At 46.5% G+C, this 21,415-nt stretch overlaps 1 protein-coding gene and 1 long non-coding RNA gene across 3 annotated transcripts in view; one reads left to right on the top strand and one right to left on the bottom strand.

The window, feature by feature from the left end:
• LOC144613802 (uncharacterized) overlaps positions 1-5,067 on the top strand; it is a 56,872-nt gene extending 51,805 nt beyond the window's left edge. Inside the window, exons 3-4 of the long non-coding RNA XR_013551225.2 lie at positions 1,552-4,172; positions 4,947-5,067. This is a non-coding gene — a long non-coding RNA (uncharacterized LOC144613802). The remainder of the gene's footprint in view (positions 1-1,551; positions 4,173-4,946) is intronic.
• Positions 2,737-21,415, bottom strand: part of ONECUT2 (one cut homeobox 2) — a 45,804-nt gene continuing 27,125 nt past the window's right edge. Inside the window, exon 2 of one of the 2 annotated variants that reach the window (XM_060613951.2) lies at positions 2,737-3,023. In XM_060613951.2, the coding sequence (XP_060469934.1) occupies positions 2,737-3,023 (287 nt within the window). The remainder of the gene's footprint in view (positions 3,024-21,415) is intronic. The other variant, XM_060613952.2, reaches the window with a different exon arrangement.

Below are 21,415 nucleotides of genomic sequence, written 5' to 3'. Positions count from 1 at the left end.
AATAATTTTGGGTTATCACCAAATGTCAAGTTGAATCTATATATGTATTCATATATTATATATATATATCTTTCTTTAGAAATGCAACTTTACAGCTGATTTTTAAAAAGCTAATAGAAAAGTAGAAACTGGCAATTATTTTTACATGTTTCCCCCCACCCCCAAATGAAGCCATTATGATGTAGCAATCACATGAACATGAGGCTGTCGATTCCTCTATAAACTCTTTGGTTCTGTGGTTCAGGAGAGGATGTGTCACCAAGACCCCTAACCCTGACCCTCACTCCCCTTCCCTCCCCTGATGCTGAGACTCTGAACATAGAAGGAGCCAAGTCTAAGGGATAAGCAAAGAACATTCAAGTGACATTATTCCCCATACTCTGAGGAGTAGAGAGAATAGTTCGGTATCCCAACATCTTAAACTTGGAGTCCATGGAAGCTTTCGAGAGATTCCATGTTGGGGTAGAAAAGCCATAAAACAAAATTAAAGGGAAACAATCAAATCAAATCAATGACCCTTTCCTTTTGTCGCTCAGAAACAAAATTGATTACCTTTACACAGATCAATGACGCGATTAGTATTTTAGCCAGACAAGAGGAGATAATGAATTGAAACAAAAGATGTGAGAAATCCTCATCTTTGGTATTGTAGCTGTTGAGGTTTCTGTTGCTCTGTTCCGTGTTCTTTTGAAAAACTGCATAGGCACAAATTAAAGACAATCTTCAACTTTAAGATTACCGCGTGAGTTGTCAAATGAAGCAGCAGCCGCTGAGGCTTTTCCTTAGATCTGGTCTTGTCTCAACCCTTTCTTTACAATCTGCTTCCAAAAAATGTCCCAAGAGGTCTGTTTAAACACAGTGTGTCTCGCGCTTTTTTTTGTTTTTGTTTTTGTTTTTTTTCTGGCGTGCTTCCTTCTTGGTGGTGGTGATTTTCATTGATTTACGTATTTATTTATTTATTCATTTTAATGGAACAGTCTTGTTTGTTGCAGAAGTAGGTGCAGAAAAAGTTTCTTTGGTTTCGATTAAGTAATTCATAAAAAAGTCAGTCTCAAGTGTCTGTAAAGAATCATTGCAGCGTTTGGCTTGCTTTGAACACCCCCATGGTGCCCCCCTGGGGCCATTCACTGGTAAGTATGCACATCGTGACCTTCGCAATCTCCCAGAGTTCTGTGGGCGCTCTTCCCCTCGCTGTGGGAAGGTGACAGCCGGGAACCAGAGCTGGCGATGCAAAGCCGCTCCCTGGGTGGCTTGGCTAGCCGCTTCGCTCAGCCCGATGGTGAGCCAGATGCAAGAGCTGAATGCCATTCGGAGTCGCAGAGGTTTTCTGATTTCTAAAAGTAATCACAGTATTTTTAGGCTAGAAAATGGCAAGTAATAAATGTCTTTGGTTTGCAGTATTCTGCTTCTTTGGTGTGCTGTGTTTTCTCCAGATTTACTCAGCTGTTTCGCGAGGATGATTCGACAATGGAAGAGATTTGGGACTAGATGACCCTCATGAGTAACCCGTACGGTGGTTTGAATTACTTTTTTTTTTTTTTTTCTTGCTAGAAAACACTGAAAAACGTCCCTACCAATGGGATGGATGTGGAAATAACTGAAGTCTGAAAGAGTGAGAATGAATTACGTGGCGGTTACAATGCACAATAGGAGGAACCAGGTGACTGATAACTGAGAAGGAACATTAATGATCTAAAAAAATCTAGATCTTTTAAAATGCTGCATTTGCTCCATGTACCGTAACAGTTAAATTGGCCTCCTGAGTGTGCGTGTCTGCATTATGTACAAACAGAATTTGTAGCAAACTGCAAAATGTGCTTGAAGCCATATTCCCAACGGTTCCCTCATGACTTCACAATCAGCGTCTTGAAAATCCAGATGTGGTGAATCCAGAACCTTCCTTACTTCTCTGTTTATCTACGTTGTGCTTGATACGTTGAGCTCGAGAGAACTGATTTTTTTTTTTTTTTTTTTGATGGATCCAAGACCACGTGAGATTTCCAGGAGGTAAGGAAAAGAAAATTGTAAACTGGATCAACTTAAAGCTCTCTAAACCATTCAGTGGAACGATGCCTGAGTTGGAAAAACAGGTCCTTGGGTTTTTTGTTTTTAATTTCCATATTTAAAAGTTGTGCTCAGTAATTATCATTCTGATGTTTTGGGGTTTTTTTGCCTTTTTTTTTTTTCTACGTTATGGCTGTGAACTTTGGTGTACTGTGGTATGATGAGGCCAAGCACTCAGAAAGCAAATGAGGTCATTCTTGTTGCCAGAAGAATCTCTCACAGTAGCGTCTTGGGAGCCCAATCTCAGAATCCTTCCGCAGGCCAAATTCCCACTGTGACACGGGGGAGCCCTGACCGAAATGGGCCCCAAAGCCAGACCGTTGACACTGGAAGTGATCCTGAGCTTGGCTGACACCACACTGAAACTAACTCGCTCCAGGAAGGCCCCGTTTGGGTTTCTGGGACGCTTAGCATGCTCGGAGGACAATGTCCGGTTCAAAGAGATGAATCTTCAGCTTGCACTTGGACTCCATCGCCATTACAAAAGAAAACAAAAAAAGAACACCTGGCCTATGATTACAGCTAGAATAGTTTCTTTTCGAGAGAATTGTGCTTTCAAATCACCAGTGAAGGGCCCCAGCTAAGAATCCGGTGTCTTTTTCCTTTGCGTTCTCTTTTGGTGTCGGTTGTCCCCATCCGGAGGCGACCTGTGCCCGCCCGAGAGTCCTTCCATCACGCTTTGGTACAAGTGCTGGAGGTGGACGAGGAGGCCCCTGTGCTCAGATCATCCTGCCACTTCTCCAGGCTGCGGCGCCGGGCGTTCATGAAGAAGTTACTGACGGTCGTCAGCTCCAGGCCCAGCTGCTGGGAAATGGTGATCTGCATCTCTTTGGACGGGCGTTTGTTCTCCTTGAAGATGGCGAAGAGTGTTCGGCGTTGGAGGTCGGTGAACACCAGGCGCGATTTCTTCTGAGAATTGTTCCTGTCTTTGTTTGGTTCTTGCTCTTTGCGTTTGCACGCTTGAAGGGAAAGAGAAGAAGGAGCGAGTCAGTACGAGCGTGAGAACCAGCACCTGAGAAGGTGATCCGTTGGAAACATTGACAGAGTCGTACGAGGGGATGTAAGCCGTTAAACTTTATTGTACAAATTGCCCAGCTGTCAATAACCAGCCTTCCCGGTTCATCTCCCGGTGATGGAAGGCACCAGTTAGTGGCGGAAGGGAGGAACGCGAGAACGCCAGGACTGTTCTGCACTGTGTGGTTTTAAACCAACTGCACTTGCTTTCTTTTTTACCCCCTGCCTCCCGGCACACCCTTAAACTTCCTGATCTCTGGAAATCAGGCACCGTGAAGCGGGCGATGCCTCCAGCTCCCCAGGGGAAGCCTGGGCGGGCAGTTCCTCTTTCAGATTCAGCTTCTGGACGTGTTTACAGCTGAGCTGAAATGACTTTCTGGAATCAAAACTCGAAAGTGCGTAATTTCTCAACCTCAAAGCTTCTACTCACGTGATTCAAAAAATTGTTAACGAGATTAGAAGTAACAGAATGGGAGTACCATCCCCATTCCTGCAGGCTTTTGAAAAACTAAGGAAACACAAAACAACAACACAACAAGGAGGGAAAGACTGAAACAAGAACAGTTGGTTTGGCCGACTCCACTTTGGGTAGTTTGAAGTGAAGCAAGTGCAAAAGGACCAGGGCTGAGGGTGTCAGAAGCAGCCCAGACTTAGGGGGACATTAACGTATGTCACCCTGTCTGCCTTACCCCATACAACTTCCTAGAAGGCAGGGAGCAAGTCTGCGTAATCTTCCCGACTGGCTCCTTTTGGAGCCACGGGTATAAATGAATGGTTGGCACGCCAATGACACATGGTGCCCAGACACTTCCGGGGGATTTGTGCATTTCACAGACGGACTTGGCCTCAGAAAAGTGACTTGTAAGGGTTAAACAACACAGTGAATACAAATCAGGAATTGAAACGTGAGATCTGGCCCAGGTTGAGAATTTCTGAGTACTGGACTGACACTCCCCCAAAGCTAGCAGCTTGGGAGGCTGCATGGAGGTTTTCCCACATTCCTCAAAGCCCAGGTTTGCCAGTTTCGCTGCTGAGCCCTGGGTCAGGGCATTGCCTTCTGCAGGGAGCATCTTGTGCTGGGGAGCCGCTACAGTGTATCAGGGGACCCTCCTTCAAACTGATGGGTCTTAGGATTTAGCCTGAGGACCAGCATGCATAGAGAAGATCTTCAGGACCCTGAGCACACTCTCCCCGCCCCCCCCGCAACTGACCATCCTCCCTGGTGGGTACTATCTGCTATAAAGGAGTCACTTCTGAAATGCATGAAAAGTGATGACATTTCGCTAAACGCTTTCTTCCTGATTTTTTCGTCTTTCTTTTTTAAAATATAAGTAATCCTGTTATCTTTGAAAATTAAATATACACACACCTATAAAAACAATTTGTGTCCATCTTAAAACCCATTCTCCTGGAGGCCCAGACTTTCTTAGATAAGGCGTACTTCCCTGGCAACAGAAGCTCAGACAGAAAGGCTAAAATGGTCTACGCCTGTTCACTCCTCACGGGAGCCTCCCAGTAAAGGCGGCCTCCTTGCTCATCCCTGTGAGCATTTTTGTTTACCATACCGTGATCTTCAGACTTACTCTCTCTTGTCCAATCTCAAGTCTTCCTCAACAGTGCTTCTCAACCTTAAGGTGCCCAGGAATCACTGGAGAGCTTGCTAAAATGCACATTCTGGTGCAGTCAGCCTGGGGTGGGGCCTGAGAACCTGCATTTTTAATGAGCTCCCAGGCAAATGCTGGTTCACATGCCTCAGCCGACTGCTAAGCATACGCCTGATCTCTGAAATCTAGAGGAGCACCTTGATGGGAAGGAAAGGTCTGGAACCAGACATACCTGGATTCAAAGCCGGGCTTCTTCACCTACAGGGACTTGGGACCTCAGAAGACTGCTTCACCTATCAGAGCCCACGTTCCTCATCCAGTGGATATAGCGACGCTGACCTCTGCAGAGGCCCAGGAGAGCATGTACAAGGGCTCCCTTCCCACCACCACCCCCCCCCCCCCCGCCCAGGAATCCTGAGGCAAGTAAACTGGCAGAATTATTTTCATTTTAATTTTTTTTAACATTTATTTATTTTTTGAGACAGCATGAACAGGGGAGGGTCAGAGAGAGAGGGAGACACAGAATCTGAAACAGGCTCCAGGCTCTGAGCTGTCAGCACAGAGCCCGACGCGGGGCTCGAACTCACGGACCACGAGATCATGACCTGAGCCGAAGTCAGACGCTTAACCGACTGAGCCACCCAGGCGCCTCTATTTTCATTTTAAAATGAAATAAATTGAGGCCTAGAGGGGTTGAGCGATAGGCTTGGGGTAGGTACCATTCCAAGTCTGCTCCAAACCCAGGGTAAGAATCCTGTCTTCCGGCTCTCTGTCTCTCTCCTCTACCGAAACAGCATCCGTGACACTGGCCCATAAGAGGGGGATCTGTTTGCAGGGCAGTCTCTGGGGCCCCACCCCCAGAGATTCTGATTTTCACTGTGTGGGGCAGGGTACTGGAATCTGTGCTTTTATAAACCTCCTTGGACCCCTCCGTGACACGGGGAGCCAGCATGCTTGACAACACTGTCACTTCAGATCCCAGACTGTTGTCCCTGGCCCCGCCTCCTGGGACCCCTGGCGCCCAGCCTTCATCTGGAGGATGCTGAGTAAACGGTGCTGCATGGTAATCTCCTGATAACAAAACCTGGGCAAATACCCTTTACAAACACTGGCCGAGGTCCTTTGCCGATCCATGCTCCTTTGGATTAACCGTACATCCCTCAATTTTCCTGCCGATATTGATTATTCTTCGGATAATGCTTTATTTGTACTTAAAAAAAAATTTTTTTTTTAACGTTTATTTTTGAGACAGAGAGAGACAGAGCATGAACAGGGGAGGGGCAGAGAGAGAGGGAGACACAGAATCCGAAACAGGCTCCAGGCTCTGAGCCATCAGCCCAGAGCCCGACGTGGGGTTCGAACTCACGGACCGCGAGATCATGACCTGAGCTGAAGTCGGACGCTTAACCGACTGAGCCACCCAGGCGCCCCATTTTATTTGTACTTTTAATAGGGTGTTTAGACCGTTGGTGCAGGTCCACGTTGGCCTGAACGATTATATTCTGTTAGATGCACACGTGCGTGTGTGCACCCCCCGCCCCCACTTTAAGAGAAAGATGTTCAAGGCACAACCGTTCAGCAAACGTAGAGAAAGAACAGATCGACAGATCCTGTGTGTCCCTTTCCAGCGGCTTTCTAAATCCACCGGGTTCACACCAACCAACGCAAAGATGCAGCCTGCAGTCTGCAAAGGTACGGCAAGTCCAAGAGCCCCAAATACCGAGGCAGTAGGCACATAACCAGCTCAGAGTCTTTACACCTGGCAGCTGGCACCCCACACTTCTGTTTTGGTGCTGTAAGTTTTTTACCTCTTCACGGTTCCAAGAGGTAGGTTTGCTTTCCACCCCCGACAGTTACGGAAATAACAAAAACACCACTAACAGCACTCACCCCACGATTCTTACAAAAAGCAGTTGATCTGCAGCTGAAGGGAACTAAAAACAAGAGGGAGAACACCTGTTTTGAAAATCTAAGCCCAAATGATGCCTGGAAGCTGGTATGAGGTGCGAAGCCAGCTATCCCCACAGGCACAAGTCGAGTGTAAATGGCTTTGGTGTGAACATATTACACTGTGGTCAAATACCCATTTCTAAACAGCTCGGAACAAGCCACGTAGCTCCCTATGACCCAGGAATGTGTCAGAAACCCAACAGCAGGTGTTCATCAGCGGTGAGGGCGGGTTGAGTCTCATATTTCTGGAAGGTCTGAGGTTAGCCCAGGCTCCTGCCGACCACTTGGGTCTGGTGCTTCTCCCTCCTCTAGGAGAAAAGCAGAGGCGGGGGTGGAGGGCACGCCAGGGGTTGGTCACACGGGCACCATCGTGTGTGGTCAGGGCACGCAGCAAGGTGACAAAGCCAGAGGTGATTCACATCAGGAGGGTGTTCAGAGGGAGGTGAGACAAGGTGAGGCTCAATACCAGGGACTAGAGAAGATTAAGGAAGCCAAGGGGCACCTGGGTGGCTCAGTTGGTCAAGTGTTGTGACTCTTGATTTCGGTTCAGGTCATGATCTCATGGTTGGTGGGTTTGAGCCCTGTGCTGGTCTCTGTGCTGACAGTACGGGGCCTGCTTGGGATTCTTTCTCCTTCTCTCGGCTCCTCCCCCACGTGCTTGCTTTCTCGCGTGCGTGCGCATGCCCGCTCTCTCTCTCTCAAAATACATTTAAAGAAAGATTAAAGAGGCCAAGAACAGCCCTGAATCATCTGTGCTTTCCTTTTCCTCCTGGTGGAGGAGGGGCCCTGGTGCCACAAAGGTCAGTGACCACGCAGTTTCTCCCGACAGAAAAGTTGGTTTGCACCCACCACTGATTTTCCTTCCTGTGACAAAGGTCTCTTGGTATCTGCACGCTGAGAGATAAAGGGTTGTGGGAAGCCAGGGCCTCTGTGGGGAGGGAAGACCGAGTGTTGGGGAGAAGCAAAGTAGGGGCAGGCCCAGGGCTGCCTGACACTTGCCGCCTGCTCGTTTTCCCTTTCATTCTTTCGTGGCAGGGCCCGGTGTCCCAGGTGAGTGACCTCAGCTGCGTGTGCGTGTGTGTGTGCGCGTGTGCGCTTACGCGTGGAGAGTCGGGGGGCGGGGGAGGAACTCGGTTCTGTGAGGCAGACACAGGCCACAGTCGTCCTGGAACCACACTCCATCGTGACACCGGGTCCCACAGGTGCCGTGGTGGCAGCTGTTCATGGCACCTGCCCATCTTCCGCCAGAGGTGGCGCTTCATCACTGAGCTGCGGAACGTGAGGGCTCTTGTCTGGCCCCGGGGCTGTCGACGTCCACGTGGGGAGCTGGAGCTAAAAGCTGAACCCCCATCAGAACTTACTTTCCACAACGTCTTTGAGAGGAACGTGGGGTGGGGGGTGCGGCTTCTCATCTAACAGTTGGTGAAGGTTCGGGGACTTGCTCAGGGTGACATAACTAAGCACTGGAGCTACGACGTGGGCCCAGAGACCCCTTCCCAGCCCGCCTGGTCCCCGGGGAAGCTGTGAAGGAAGAGGAACCCAATTCCGGATCAGACTCTTCGGCCACGCCTGCTCTGGAGCTGAAACTTCTCACCCTGGGTGGCGGGGCGGGGGGGGGGGGGGGGGGGGGGTTGGCCTGTGAATTCAGGCCCCTATTAAGCAACCCCTTCTGTTGGGCCGGAACACTCTTCTTTGCGGAATTCAGCCTGACAGTTTGCTCCAGAATTTGTGCCGGGAGGTTCTTTGGGCTCCTGTATACCAGCCTCAATGGACAGGAAAGGAAAATGTCTCACGGAAATGAGTTACACTCCCAAGACTTGAGACGCAGTTTTATTTTTCTTGAGCAGCCGACAGGGGGAGGAGACAGAGACGGATGAGGGCTTGGCAGTTCGTGCTGACCTAAGTACAAAGCCCAGCCCTGCCATCCCCTGGCTGTGTGGTCCCCGGGCCTCCCTGTGCCTCCCTTTCCTGGTGCTCACTGGACCGGACGTGGCTGCCTAGGGCCTTCCCCCCTTTGCTGTGGATTAACCTTCACGGGCCTCTCCCTCCGCCACTTATTTTCCCAAACCAAAGGCTAATGCTGTCTTTCTCAGTGACCTCATCTGTCCATCTCCCCTCTGGTGGTCAGAAGAATTACGGAACTTTTGCAAGCTTAATATACACAATTGTGTTAATACACACAATCCGTTCTGCCTGGAAAGTCCCAAATTGGGCAGGTGCCTCTTTGGGGGCTATTGACACCACATACCTAGTGAAAAGTGGAATCAGGAGCTTCTCTTCCCTCCCAGACTAGAAGCTTCAGAGTTTGGCCTCTGGGACCACTTCGCGAGGGTCCCAGGGGGCGCTCATGAGTTATCTGCTGGTGAAGGCATTGAGTGTGAGTTAGCAGGGCAAGTGTGGCCTGATTTGGTCTCCAGGTTGTGCCTGGCTTCTTCCTCTTATCTCTGCTCTTTCAGAGATAAGGATTTTTAAACTCCTGCCTCTCCAGTTTCCTCTCAAAGTGTCGTTTCTTCCTCATGAGCTTCCTGGCCTGGCCCGTCCCTGTCCTCCTGGAACCCAGCTGTGCCTGCCACCTCTGCTCCAGCACTTACTTTCCCCTCCTCCGTCCACTGAGCACCTGCCCACCATCCAACATCACTTCCTATGTGGGCCCGGCTGGCCCTGGAGCCCTGCGGAAATGGATTTGTCCTTCCAACCTTCCTGGAAACCACAAGCACGTGGGCCAGAGAGGTCCTTGCAGAGGCCGGTGGGAAGGTGAACTGCTGAGTTCCTGGAGAGGAGGGGCGTGCTGGCTCCACCAGCAAAACGCGATGCTTGGGGCTGGGCAAGGGGGAGCAGATTCCGAAGGGGAATCTGCAAGAAGCAACAATCTGAAGCATAGGTGGAGAAGGATCTAGCTATGTGGTTTCCAAGAGCTCTGGAAGTTCTGTCCCCACTCCCCCAGAATCCCCTCTGCATGCTGGCCGATGCCAGGGCGCCTGCTTTAGCTTAATCACATGAGTTGAAGACTTAACCCCTGCCAGACTGACCGCCCTCCTTCCTCTTGGGAAGGGAGTCATTTTAAATTCTCCACAGCACTGTCGTCCTGCCCCTTAGTGTGAACGAGGAGAGGCTCCTAGAGCAGGCTTTGAGGGGGGAGTGGAGGCTTACGGGAAGCAGGTGCCCCCGAGGGGGCAGAGCAGCCCCACAGTGGGAACTGAGGCAGACTAATTGCAAAATTGGCCCCAATTCTTCCCTTCCCAATATCTATACCCACTGCAACGTGACTCTGTAGCTCCTCCCAGCACGAGATCGTGTTTGCCTGCCTTTCCTGGGAATCTGGGCTGGCAGGATGATTTGCTTCAGCCAAACGAATGTGGCAGTCCTGAGCCCAGGCCTCAAGAAGCCATGTGCTTTGTTCACGTTCTTGGAACTCTGCCTGGCTGTCATGTGACGGCCCAGGCAAGCCTGGGTCAACCGACCCTGGTGGCCCCAGCAGCTGACGGCAGGTGCATGAGTGAGCCCAGCTGAGACCACCCAAGCGTGGCTTGGAGCAGCAGAATTGCTCAGTGGACCCACAGACTCCTGAGCAAAAATAAATATTTATGGCTTTATGCCACTGGTTTTGTGGTTCTGTGCTACATAGCATTACTGTGGTGACAGATATAGAAGCCAAGAAAAACCTTTGCCTTCCTGCCCAGGGAAAGTCAACTGTAGGATAAGAAGAAGAGTCAGCTTGAAACAGACCTGGTTATCAGCTGCATGACCTTGAGTCTCAGTAACCTAATCTATAAAATGGGGATCCCAATGCCCATCTCTCCAGACACCAAGATGCTAGCTGTGACACTTGGCACATAGTAGGTGCTTAACAAATGTAAATATTCTTTCTACTTTCATAGAGAAAGAAGAGAAAAGGTATGTTAGAAGGTAAGGTTAGGAATTCATAATTTGAGATGGTTTTCCAAGATTTACTCAATGGTAGATGAACTGCTCAGGGGGCTAATGGCAAATAAAAGGTTAAAGAGATTTGTTTTCACTGTGAGGTTGTCTCACAGCCAATTCCCAGCCTTGTAGAAAAGGTAAGACTGTGATGTGTTTTCATATATGTGTCAGAGATCCTAATAGGTTTGGGACCACTGGTGCTTCCTAACATCACTAATTTATGTCCAAATACATTCTACATATGATGGGTATTGTTAGCCCCTAATAAATAATGCAGAAGCGCCATATTCTCCTTGCATTCAGTAAATACTTTCCCTCAATAGTTCAGTGTGATCTTGCCAAGGCACAGGGTGGGGTGGGGGTGGGGAGGAAGTCATGGGGGGGGTGGGTGTGTGCATTTGTCAGCGGTCACTTCACCTCCAAGTATACCGGTTTGGAAAATATGCTGAGCAGAAGTGCTGCATCTTTCATTCGGAGAGCCCGAAGCTGCCCTCTTCCAAGGGCTCGTGCAAAGTGGGAGTGTGGCCCCTCTCCCGCACGGAGGGCACACACACCAGGGCTAGAGCACTGTGCCGGCAAGATCAACTGGGTTGTGTGGGAAAAACCAATTACAAAAGTTCGTATTTATAGCTCCAACCTAGTTCTGAGAAACCGAGGGTTGTTTTTAAAGTTTTATTTGAATTCTAGTTAACGTACCGTGTAATATTAGTTTCAGGGGTACAATATAGTGATTCACCACTTCCATACTGCACCTGTGCTCATCATAAGTGCACTCCTTGATCCCCATCACTTATTTAACTCATCTCCCTCCCACCTGCCCTCTGGTGACCATCAGTTCTCTAGTTAAGAGTCTGTTTCTTGGTTTGCCCCCCCCCCACCCCCCGCCGCCTTGTCCCTTTGCTCATTTGTTTTATTTCTTAAATTCCACATACAAGTAAAATCGGACACACAAAAAGATGCTCAACATCACTGATCGTCAGGGAAATGCAAATCTCGTGCCAACTGCGATGAGAGACCACCTCACACCTGGCAGAATGGCTGAAATCAACAACACAAGAAACAACAAGGTTGGCGAGGATATGGAGAAAGGGGAACCCTCTTGGCACTGTTTGTGGGAGTGCAAACTGGTACAGCCACTCTGGAGAACAGTAGGTTCTTCAAAAAGTTAAAAACAGAACTACCCTACACTGGGAGGTATTTGCCCAAAGACCACAAAAATACCAATTCAAAGGGATAAATGCCCCCTGATGTTTATAGCAGAATTATGTACAATGGCCAAATTATGGAAAGAGCCCAACTGTCCACTGGCTGATGAATGGATAAAGAAGATACGTGCGTGTGTGCATACACATATATACGATGAAATATTAGTCCTAAAAAAGAATGAAAACTTGCCATTTGCCAAGACCTAGATGTTGCTAGAGAGTACTACTATGTTAAGTGAAATAGGTAGGTCAGTCAGAGAAACCTGTGGGGTGTTGAAATAAGGAGAAGCGAAATAAAGTCCCTCTGTTTCCTGCTCTGAAGAGGCGGCCCTCTGGTGGGTGACACAAAAGCAAGCCCATGGAAGAGGGGATGGTGTCCTGGGAGGCTGCCCTTCCTCAGGAACGAAGCTGCATATTCACGAGCTTTTAAAACAATAACAAGATCCCCTGCATTCAAATAGGGAAGCAAGAATAGAGGAGTTGCATACTCTGATGGTACATATTTAATGCTAGGAAGCCATCAATGCTGATAAGTCTTAGCCAGTGCAGGCTCCTCGGGCAGAACAGGAATTATGTGCTGGCACACTGCTACAGGAACATGGTGCTGGGGGGTCTGACACAAGACGTAGGGCTCCAGCTCTAAGCCCTGAGGGCCAGGCCTGACGGGCACTGATCACCCACCTGGGATGTGGGAGGGTTTGATGAAGGGGGAGGTGCTGCAAGGGACTCGATCTTTTCAAATCATTATTGAATTGCCTTGTGCTGTCTGAGATTTGGAAGCTGTAGGGGCACCTGGGTGGCTCGGTTAAGCATCCGACTTCGGCTCAGGTCATGATCTCGCAGTCTGTGGATTCGAGCCCCACGTCAGGCTTTGGCTGACAGCTTAGAGCCCGGAGCCTGCTTCGGATTCTGTGTCTCCCTCTCTCTCTGCCCCTCCCCCACTTGCTCTCTCTCTCTCTCTCTCTCTCTCTCTCTGTCTCTCTCTCTGTCTCTCAAAAATAAACATTGAAAAATAAAAATAAATAAAATTTGGAAGGTATAAATAGTTTGCACTTAAACGCTTGGCAGTTTTCCCTGCTTCTCTCTGATTCCTGACCTTCTTATCAAAGGCCAGATTACTAGGGAGCCAGTGCAGTGAACTTGGCCCCTGAGAGCCAAACCCTCACTTCACTCTGGTTTCTGCAAATGTCTCTGGCCTGAATAAGACGGGACACTTAATGGCTTTGTCTCCAGGTTGGGAGCTGGCTTCCCTCACGGAACAGAGGCCAATGCACTCTGGCAGTGGGGCCAGTGACATCCAGACCCACATCCATGGGAGAGGCCAAGAGCAGAGACAGGGAGGGCGCACCGCATAGATGGACTTGGAGGCAATCTTGGTTGTTGGGTTTCATCCTTCCTTCATTCCCTTCTGTGAGTGCAGACAAAGCCCTGGCGAGAGAGACCTCTAAACCATTTGCCAAGTCATCCCGGACAGCCAGGCACTCCGGGGTGAAGAGCTTACACAGTGACAGAGCTGCTGCCTGGCTTATTAGAGCAAAACTGAGCTGGGGGCTGGGGAAGCAGGAGGGAAAGGGGAGAGGGAGAGAGAGAGAGAGAGAGGAGGGAGAAGGATCGAGAAAGCACGGGCCATGCACACGCATATACCCCTCATTCTGGAGATGCTGGAAGGGGGTCATGTCCAAAGTGCAGAGGTGCCAGCAGCCCCAGGAGGCTTGGGGTCTCCCTTGAGCGCCTGAGCCACACCTTAGCCTTCCCTTCCGACATGGGGCAAACTCTGGGCCATCCAGGTAACCCTGCAGTACCCTCTTCCCGTCTGATGGCTGATAAATCTCTGCTCCTCCTGTGTCCTGCCCCTGCCTTTGCCGGAGTGTTGGGGGCGGGGAGGGGATTCCAAGCAGGCTGGTCCTGAGAAACCTTACAGCAACTCCCGGATGTCCATTTACTGTCAAATAAAAGGCAGCCAGCCAGCCACTATTCTCGGTTCCCGTGCCTCACAGACATTCTCTGCAGAAAACAAATTTTATTTCCCGTCTTTATTTTTACCGCCAATACAAAGTCACTGAAGGGGACTTGGGAAATGAAGACCCTTGGATGCCTGACAACTTTAAGTAGAGGCAGAGCCAGAAAAAGGCCCAGGTGTCCCCAGAGGGTGAATCTTCCAAAAGAGGGCACAGACCTCAGCACCACATGCTGTCCAGCGCTCCTCCTGCTGCCCCCCCCCCCCCCACAACCCCCAGCAGGTTCTGCCCATGGCTGGAGCTTTGCACACCCAGTGCGGATGTGCCTTCAGTCTCTGCTTCCCTTTCAGCAGAAGCTCTGACCGCAGGAGGGACAGGTTGCTAAACAGCAGATGTTCCAGGACAGCTGGTAAAATCCCCGAGTCTCAGAATGGCAGGACATTAGAGACCATTTGCTCCAGTCCTTCATTTTGGGTATAGGAGTCTGAGGCGTTTAGAGGTGCCACGAGTAGCCCACGACTGATCACAGCTAGTCTGTTACAGAGCCCTGAGAACCCAGATGCCCTCACTCCTAGTCCAGGGGGCTTTTACTTCCTATCTTCCTATTAGAATAAGTCTTTTGGGGGGCATTCAGCCTTTGAAATGACAATTTCTGGTTCTTAATTCTGCCTATACTGAAGTCTGGCAAAGACTTTTTTTTTTTTTTTTTTTTTTTTTGAGACAGGGCATAAGTGAGCGAGGGGCAGAGAGAGGGGAGAGGGAGGGAGAGAGAGAGAAGCAGGGCTCACCAAAAGCGGGGCTCGAGCTCACGCGAAGCAGGGCGCGAGCTCACCCAAAGTGAGGCTTGAACTCACGAACCATGAGACTGTGACCTGAGCCGAAGTCAGATGCCTAACGACTGAGCCACCCAGGCGCCCAAAGAAAAATCTTTCATTCTGTGGCATAGCTGCTTGTCCTGCAAGCTATCCAGGAAGTCGTGAATTGCTAAAACAAGTATTTAATTCTGGATGCAAATGTCTGGCTTAAAATGGTGAAGAGAGGCAGCGTAGCCTTTCCTAACTTCCCACTTAAAATCATCTCAAAAACCTAGAAGATAAAACTCAACCAAACTGAAAGCTAGGACTTCGGTCAACCTGTGTGAGGGCAATTTCTGAGGCACTTGCCCCTCAAACACAAGGCCAATGGAACTAGGCTGAAAAATAGTATCCGAATTGAAAAAATAGCACCTGAGTCCTCCAGCTGCTCAGCAAGAGGACGGCAAGATGGCTGTAAGCAACCGTCCCTTGTCTTGGTAGGTCTCTGTTGAGACGGTCAGTGTGCTTGCCACACCTACCTACTTACTAATGCAGAACTGCAGCTCTCAGAAAATAGGAAAAAAAAAATTGAGGGCCGGGGGGTGGAAGAGGAACACCAGCAGTGGTAGACCACAGCGTGGAAGGCTCAGTTTCCAAAAAGTGCTCTAGGTGAACGCGGGGCAAAGGGAGGCTTCGGTGCACAGTGTGTGGGGACTGATGCGTCTACCCCCTTTGACCAGCTTGTCCGCATGCAGCCCCGGGGGTGCGTGTGGGCCACGAGTCTCTGCCGGTCCAGCAGGGCCAAGCTAAAAGAAAGCTGGTTCGATAGTAGGAGCTGGGTTAGATGCATCGATTGGCAACTCAGAGCAGGGCCGAGAGGGTGAATGCACCGACACCCAGAAATGAGTGGTAAGGAAAACACACACCTTTTTTGTCGACCGCATCAGGCCTGATCGGGGTTTTCTCATCTGAGAATGAATCAGAGGAAATTCTTCTGAAAACATCTTACAGAAACTTCAAGAATATTTTAGAGAATCAGGTGGTATCTCTCAAGACAATGCCCAAGGAGATGGCTTCTATGAAACAGGAATGGAAAATGATTAAGAAAACAGAACTCCCTAAGTAATAGTGTGTAATAAAAAACAGTAAGACGAGACGAGATAGAAACTTGCAGGAGAAAAATACACAGCATTGGAGGAAATAAAGGGCAAAATGGGCACAACGGCTGTAACGCTAGAATTTCTGCAGTTCAGGGGGTCTTTCCTACAGGGAGGCGTTCTTGGCTACATGACGACTCAGAAAAGCGTTATCTATAGACTCTTTATGAAAAGAAAAATAACCCAACACATAAGGTCAAGAATGTTATATTGTCCTAGAAAAGAACTGGTCAACAGCCCCATGTGGCTGTGAATACCCCGAACCCATCCCGAACATCCAAAGGAGTATCCAAAGGACAGTATATTAACAAACATCAACTCTTTGGAAAGGCTATGGCAGTGACTCTGTAAGAAGGTAGGACAGTTTTTAAGTTTTAAAAGGTAGATCCTTTTGCAACAGGATCTCAGTGATGTTTAAAAACAAATAATTCCATTACTTAATGTTTCACATCATTATGTGAAGTATACGGTTGGGAAAAAAAAAATCCTCTGGGAAAGTATCTCCCTCTTCCAGAGTGAAACATCAGATTCGTAAATCCAAGTAAAGATGATTTCATGTATGTGAAACAGATGAAAAAGAAAACAATTATGCCTACAACAACAAGAAAAAGAAGGAAATATTCCAAAGTGTTCGGTTTCAGGAGAGGCATGAAGGCACCACTACTCTTCAATATTATGTTGGCAAAGTTGTCAATGCAATAAAAATAAGAAAAAAACAAATAAGTGAAAATTTAGAAAGGAATGAAACTGGTAAAATGACAGAAGTCTACATAATCTGACTGCTCATTATTTGATAGACATTATTTGCTAGGTATTAACTCACTTGATTTTTACAATCAACCCAAGAGTTGATGATTAATGATAATGATACTGAGTCACAGAGGAGTGAGCAAATTACTTAAGGTTACCTAGTGAGTTAATGGGACTGGGATGCAAACTCAGGTGGTCTGCTTCCAAACTCCTTGTACCCAACAGCTACCCTGTACTGCTTCTCCAGGCAGAAACAGAACACTCATAATTATGAGTTAATATGATTTTTTTAACCTAGAAAACCCAAAAACCTCAATACTCAAATTACTAGAACCAATAAGAAAATTCAGGAAGGTGCTCAGGTACAAGATGAACATGTAAAAATCAATATTGATTGTGTACACATAGAAAATCCAAGATAATAAACAGATAAAACTATTAGAATTAATAGAATTATCAGTAGACAAAAATCCGATATCACACAAAAACAGAAAAGGAAAAGGACACCACTTATATAATAGGATCAAAACATCAAGCATGTAGAAATAAATTTAAAAATAGGTATGCAATATTTTGACAGAGAAAACTATACACTTTGTTAGAGAAATTAAAGAATATCTAAATAAAGGGATTGGAAGATTCAGTATGATAAGAGTTCAATTCTCTCCATGTTGACGTATAGACCCAATCAAATCTCTAATGAAAATCCCAGCAGATTTCTCTCCATCCCTCCTTTTCTTCTTTCTTGCCTTTCCAATTTTGGGGGGATTTGACAAGCTGGTTCTAAAACCTTTATGAGAATGCAAAAAAATCAAAGAATAGTCAAGCTATTCTTCATAAAAAGAAAGAGGAAGACTCGCTGCATCGGCCATCAAGACCTTTAGTACGACTACCATGGTGTAGTACTGGGATAAGGGTATAGAACTAGATGAGTGGAACAGAACAGAAAGCCCCCAAACAGATCCACACACACATGGACATTTGATTTAGTAACAAGATCTAATGACACTTGATTTAATGACAAGTGTCATTTAATGACAGTGGCACTGGAGAACATGAAGACAGTGTGTTCTTTCTAATAATGGAGCTGGGGTAACTGGATAGGCATTGGGGCAGGGCTTAATTCTTAACCTCTACCTTCCTGTTGTACACACAAAATAAGTTCTGCATGGTCGACATAGTCCTTCATGTTAACGGCAAACCAGTAAAGTTTATAAAAGTAGTATAGGGTTGTATCTTTACAATCACGTGAAAGATTTAAGACTCAAAGAAAAAACATTTACAAATAGAAGCATATTGAAATTAAGGATTTCTGTATATCAGAAGACACAAATAAGAGGGTAAAAGGAAAAAAGGGAGAAAGGGAGAGTAAAAGGAGAGCCATGGATATTTGCAACATATATGATAGACAAAGGGTGTGAATCCAGAATACATAAAATCTCTTAGAAATCCGTAAGAAAAAGTCAGACATCCCAATACAAAAACAGGCAAAGACTTGAACAGGCACTCACAGAAGAAGAAATCCAAATTTCCAGTAATTATATAAAAAGGCACCATTAGGGGTGCCTAGGTGGCTCGGTTGGTTAAGCGTCTGACTCTTGATTTCAGCTCAGGTCATGATCTCATGGTTCATGGGTTTGAGCCCCGTATCGGGTTCTGTGCTGACAGCATGGAGCCTGCTTGGGATTCTCTCTCTTTGCCCCTCCCCCTCTCACTTGTGAGTGCGTGCAGTCTCTCTCTCTCTCTCTCTCTCTTTCTCAAAAATAAACGTAAACAATATTTAGAAAGACACAATTATTAGCAATCTAGAAATTACAAATTAAAAACAATGTTACACACTCACCAAAATGGCTTAATTGTCAAAGTCTCTCCATACCAAGTGCTGGCAGGGATAGGAGAACTCTCCTATGCTGTTGGGGGAGTGTCAATTGGTACAACCGTTTGGGAAACTATTTGGCAGTATCTGATAAAGCTGACTACGTGCATGCCCTATGACCCAGAAATTCTGCTCCTAGATAGACTGCCTTGTTGCAGACGCTCTCATGTGCTAGTACACCCCATTGGCTGTCACCATTGTCGTGCATGCCCAACCCCCAGCCGCCAGCAACTTTATCGCTTTGTCAGATGGCTTTCTCTGGTTGCCAGACGCTGCTATGTCCCTACACAGGTCATGCCAGAAAGGCTGGGGAATTGATGTCCCCCTCCCCCAAGCTTCTCCCAATCAGCGAATGATGAGATCTGCCAGATCAATACCCCAACACCCTTGTTTTCCAGGTGGAAGGATTCTGAGGCGTGTTTTCTATGGACACACAGAGAATTACTCAGTAGGATTGAGCCCCGGTTGCCTACTGTGGGAACGTCCTTGATACAACACCACTTGCTGTGTTTCTTCCCTTCTTGGTCTTACTTCTCCACTCCTCTACCAGTGCTTTTTGGGATCCTCATTCAAATAAATGACCTGTACTGGAATCCTTGTTTCAGAGTCTGCTTTTGGGAGAACCCAAATGAAGAAAACCCTACAGAAATATATGCCATGTACATTAGGATACATGACTGGAAAAGTTCAGAGCAGCTGTTTGTTCTAAAAGTAGAAACGGTCCAAGTGCCCACCAACAGGAGAATGGATAAATTATGGCATATTAATTTAATGGAATACTATACAGTTATGAAAAAGAAAGAACTCCTCCTCCTCCTGCTACATGTAACAAAGTGAAAAGAATGTTGAATAAAAGAAGCCAGGCATAAAGATATACATACTGAGTGAGTTTATTGATAATGAAATTTAAAAACCTGGCAAAACTAGTTAGGGATACATACATGAGTGTTAAGAACTATACAACAAAGCCAAGAGACAATTACCATAAAAGGCAGGTTACTACTTAAATTTTATGATTGAGGGATAGGTTTTTGACAAGGAAAGGGAATATGGAGGACTTCTGGAGAGCTGGCAGTATTCAATTTGCTTTACAATAATTCATTAAGCAACCTATTTATTTTTCATGCACTCCCTGTGTATATGCTTTATTTTATAATAATACATTTTATTTTATTTTCATTTTCATTTTTAAAAATGTTTATTTTAAGAGAGAGAGTTTGTGAGGGAGGGGCAGGGACAGAGACGGAGAGAGAGAATCCCAAGCAGGCTCCACGTTGTCAGCATAGAGCCTGACATGGGGCTCGATCCCATGAACCACAAGACCATATCCTGAACTGAAATCAAAGAGTTGGATACTTAAATGACTGAGCCACCCAGGCGCCCCTATAATAAAACATTTTTAAAAGCTATAGCTTTTCTTTACACCAGAAAGGCCCTATAGAAAATGCAACAGAAAAAAAATTCACAATGACACAAGTACTTAGGAATAACAACCGTTAGCAAAAAAATAGGCAGACCAAAGCTAAAACTTTTCTTAATGAAAATATAAACAAAAATCTGGCTAAGTGAACTCTATGCCCTATAAAATCAAAAAGGTCAAAATGATATATAAATTCAAGCTGACTCCATAATTTCTATGGAAGAAAAAAGTGCGAGAAAGGCTAAGAAAATTCACAACCAAAAGATGAAGAGGTAAAACATGCTTCACCAGACCTCAAGACATTAAATAATTTAAATAGTGTGATGTTGACATGGGAATTAATAGATCAATAGAACAGAATGCAGTTCAGAAACAGACCCAAGTATATAAGTGAGTTTAAATCATGATAAAATACTGTATTTCAAATCCTAAGAAAGGGATGAATTGTTCAGCAACTAGTGTTGGATTAAGTAGTTATCCATTTGAGGAAAAAAAATAAATCCCAACCCACATCACTTATAAAAAGAAATCCTTGACAAATGAAAGAATAGATTAAAGCTAACAACACACTCAATGGTAGGAAACTTGAAGCTTTCCCACTAAGATCAGGTACAAGGCAAGAAACAGGACAAGTGGTTCCTCTCACCCACCCCCCTCTCTCTCTTTTCATGTTTATCCATTTTTGAGAGAGGGGTGGGGGCAGGGGTGGGGACAGAGGATCGAAGTGGGCTCCACACTGACAGCAGAGAGCCCAATGTGGGGCTCAAACTCATGAACTGTGAGATCATCACCTGAACCAAAGTTGGATGCTTAACTGACTGAGCCACCCAGAGGCCCCTCACCACTCCCTTTCAACATTGTACTGGAAGTCCTTGCTAATGCAATAAGGCAAGAAAAGGAAGTAAAAGGTATACAGATTGAGAAGGAAGACATAAAACTTTGTTTACAGATAACATGTTCATCTATGTAGAAAATCCCAAAGAACTGAAACCGAAAAACAAGCCCCCAAAACAAAAACTCCTAGAACTAATAAGCAATTAGAATAAGGTTGCAGGATGCAGATTAATATGCAAAAGTTAACTGCCTTCCCATATACCAACAATGAATAAGTGGAATTTGAAATTAAGAACATAATACCATTTACATTAGCATCCAAAAAAATGAAATACTTAGGTATAAATTAAAAAAAATTATATATATGTGTGTGTATACACACACACACACATATAAGATCCATGAGAAAAAGCACAAACTCTGATGAACAAACCCAAAGAACTGAATAAATGGACAGATATTCCATGTTCATGGATAGGAGGACTCAATACTGTTAAGATGTCAGTTCTTCCCAGCTTGATACATAGATCCAGTTGCTATATCCCAGCAACTTATTTTATGGATATAAACAAACTGATTCTAAAGTTTATATGGGGAGGCAGAATACCAAGACCATTATGAAGGAGAACAAAGTTGGAGAACTGACTGACACTCAAGACTTACTATAAAGCGACAGTAGCCCAGCCAGTGAAAGAATGACAAATAGATCAGTGGAACAGAATAGACAGCCCACAAATGACCCCCATAAATATAGTCAGGTGATACAATGGAGCTAAGATAGTCTGTTCAACAAATAGGTTGGAACATCTGGACATCCACACGCAAAAAAAAAAAAAAAAAAAAAAAAAAAGAATCTGGCCTCTGCAAA

This window comes from Panthera onca, chromosome D3 (genome assembly GCF_046562875.1).
Source record: "Panthera onca isolate mPanOnc1 chromosome D3, mPanOnc1 haplotype 2, whole genome shotgun sequence".
Lineage (NCBI taxonomy): Eukaryota > Metazoa > Chordata > Mammalia > Carnivora > Felidae > Panthera > Panthera onca.
Note: the sequence above shows the minus strand (reverse complement) of the source record. Positions and strands in the feature narration are given on the sequence as shown.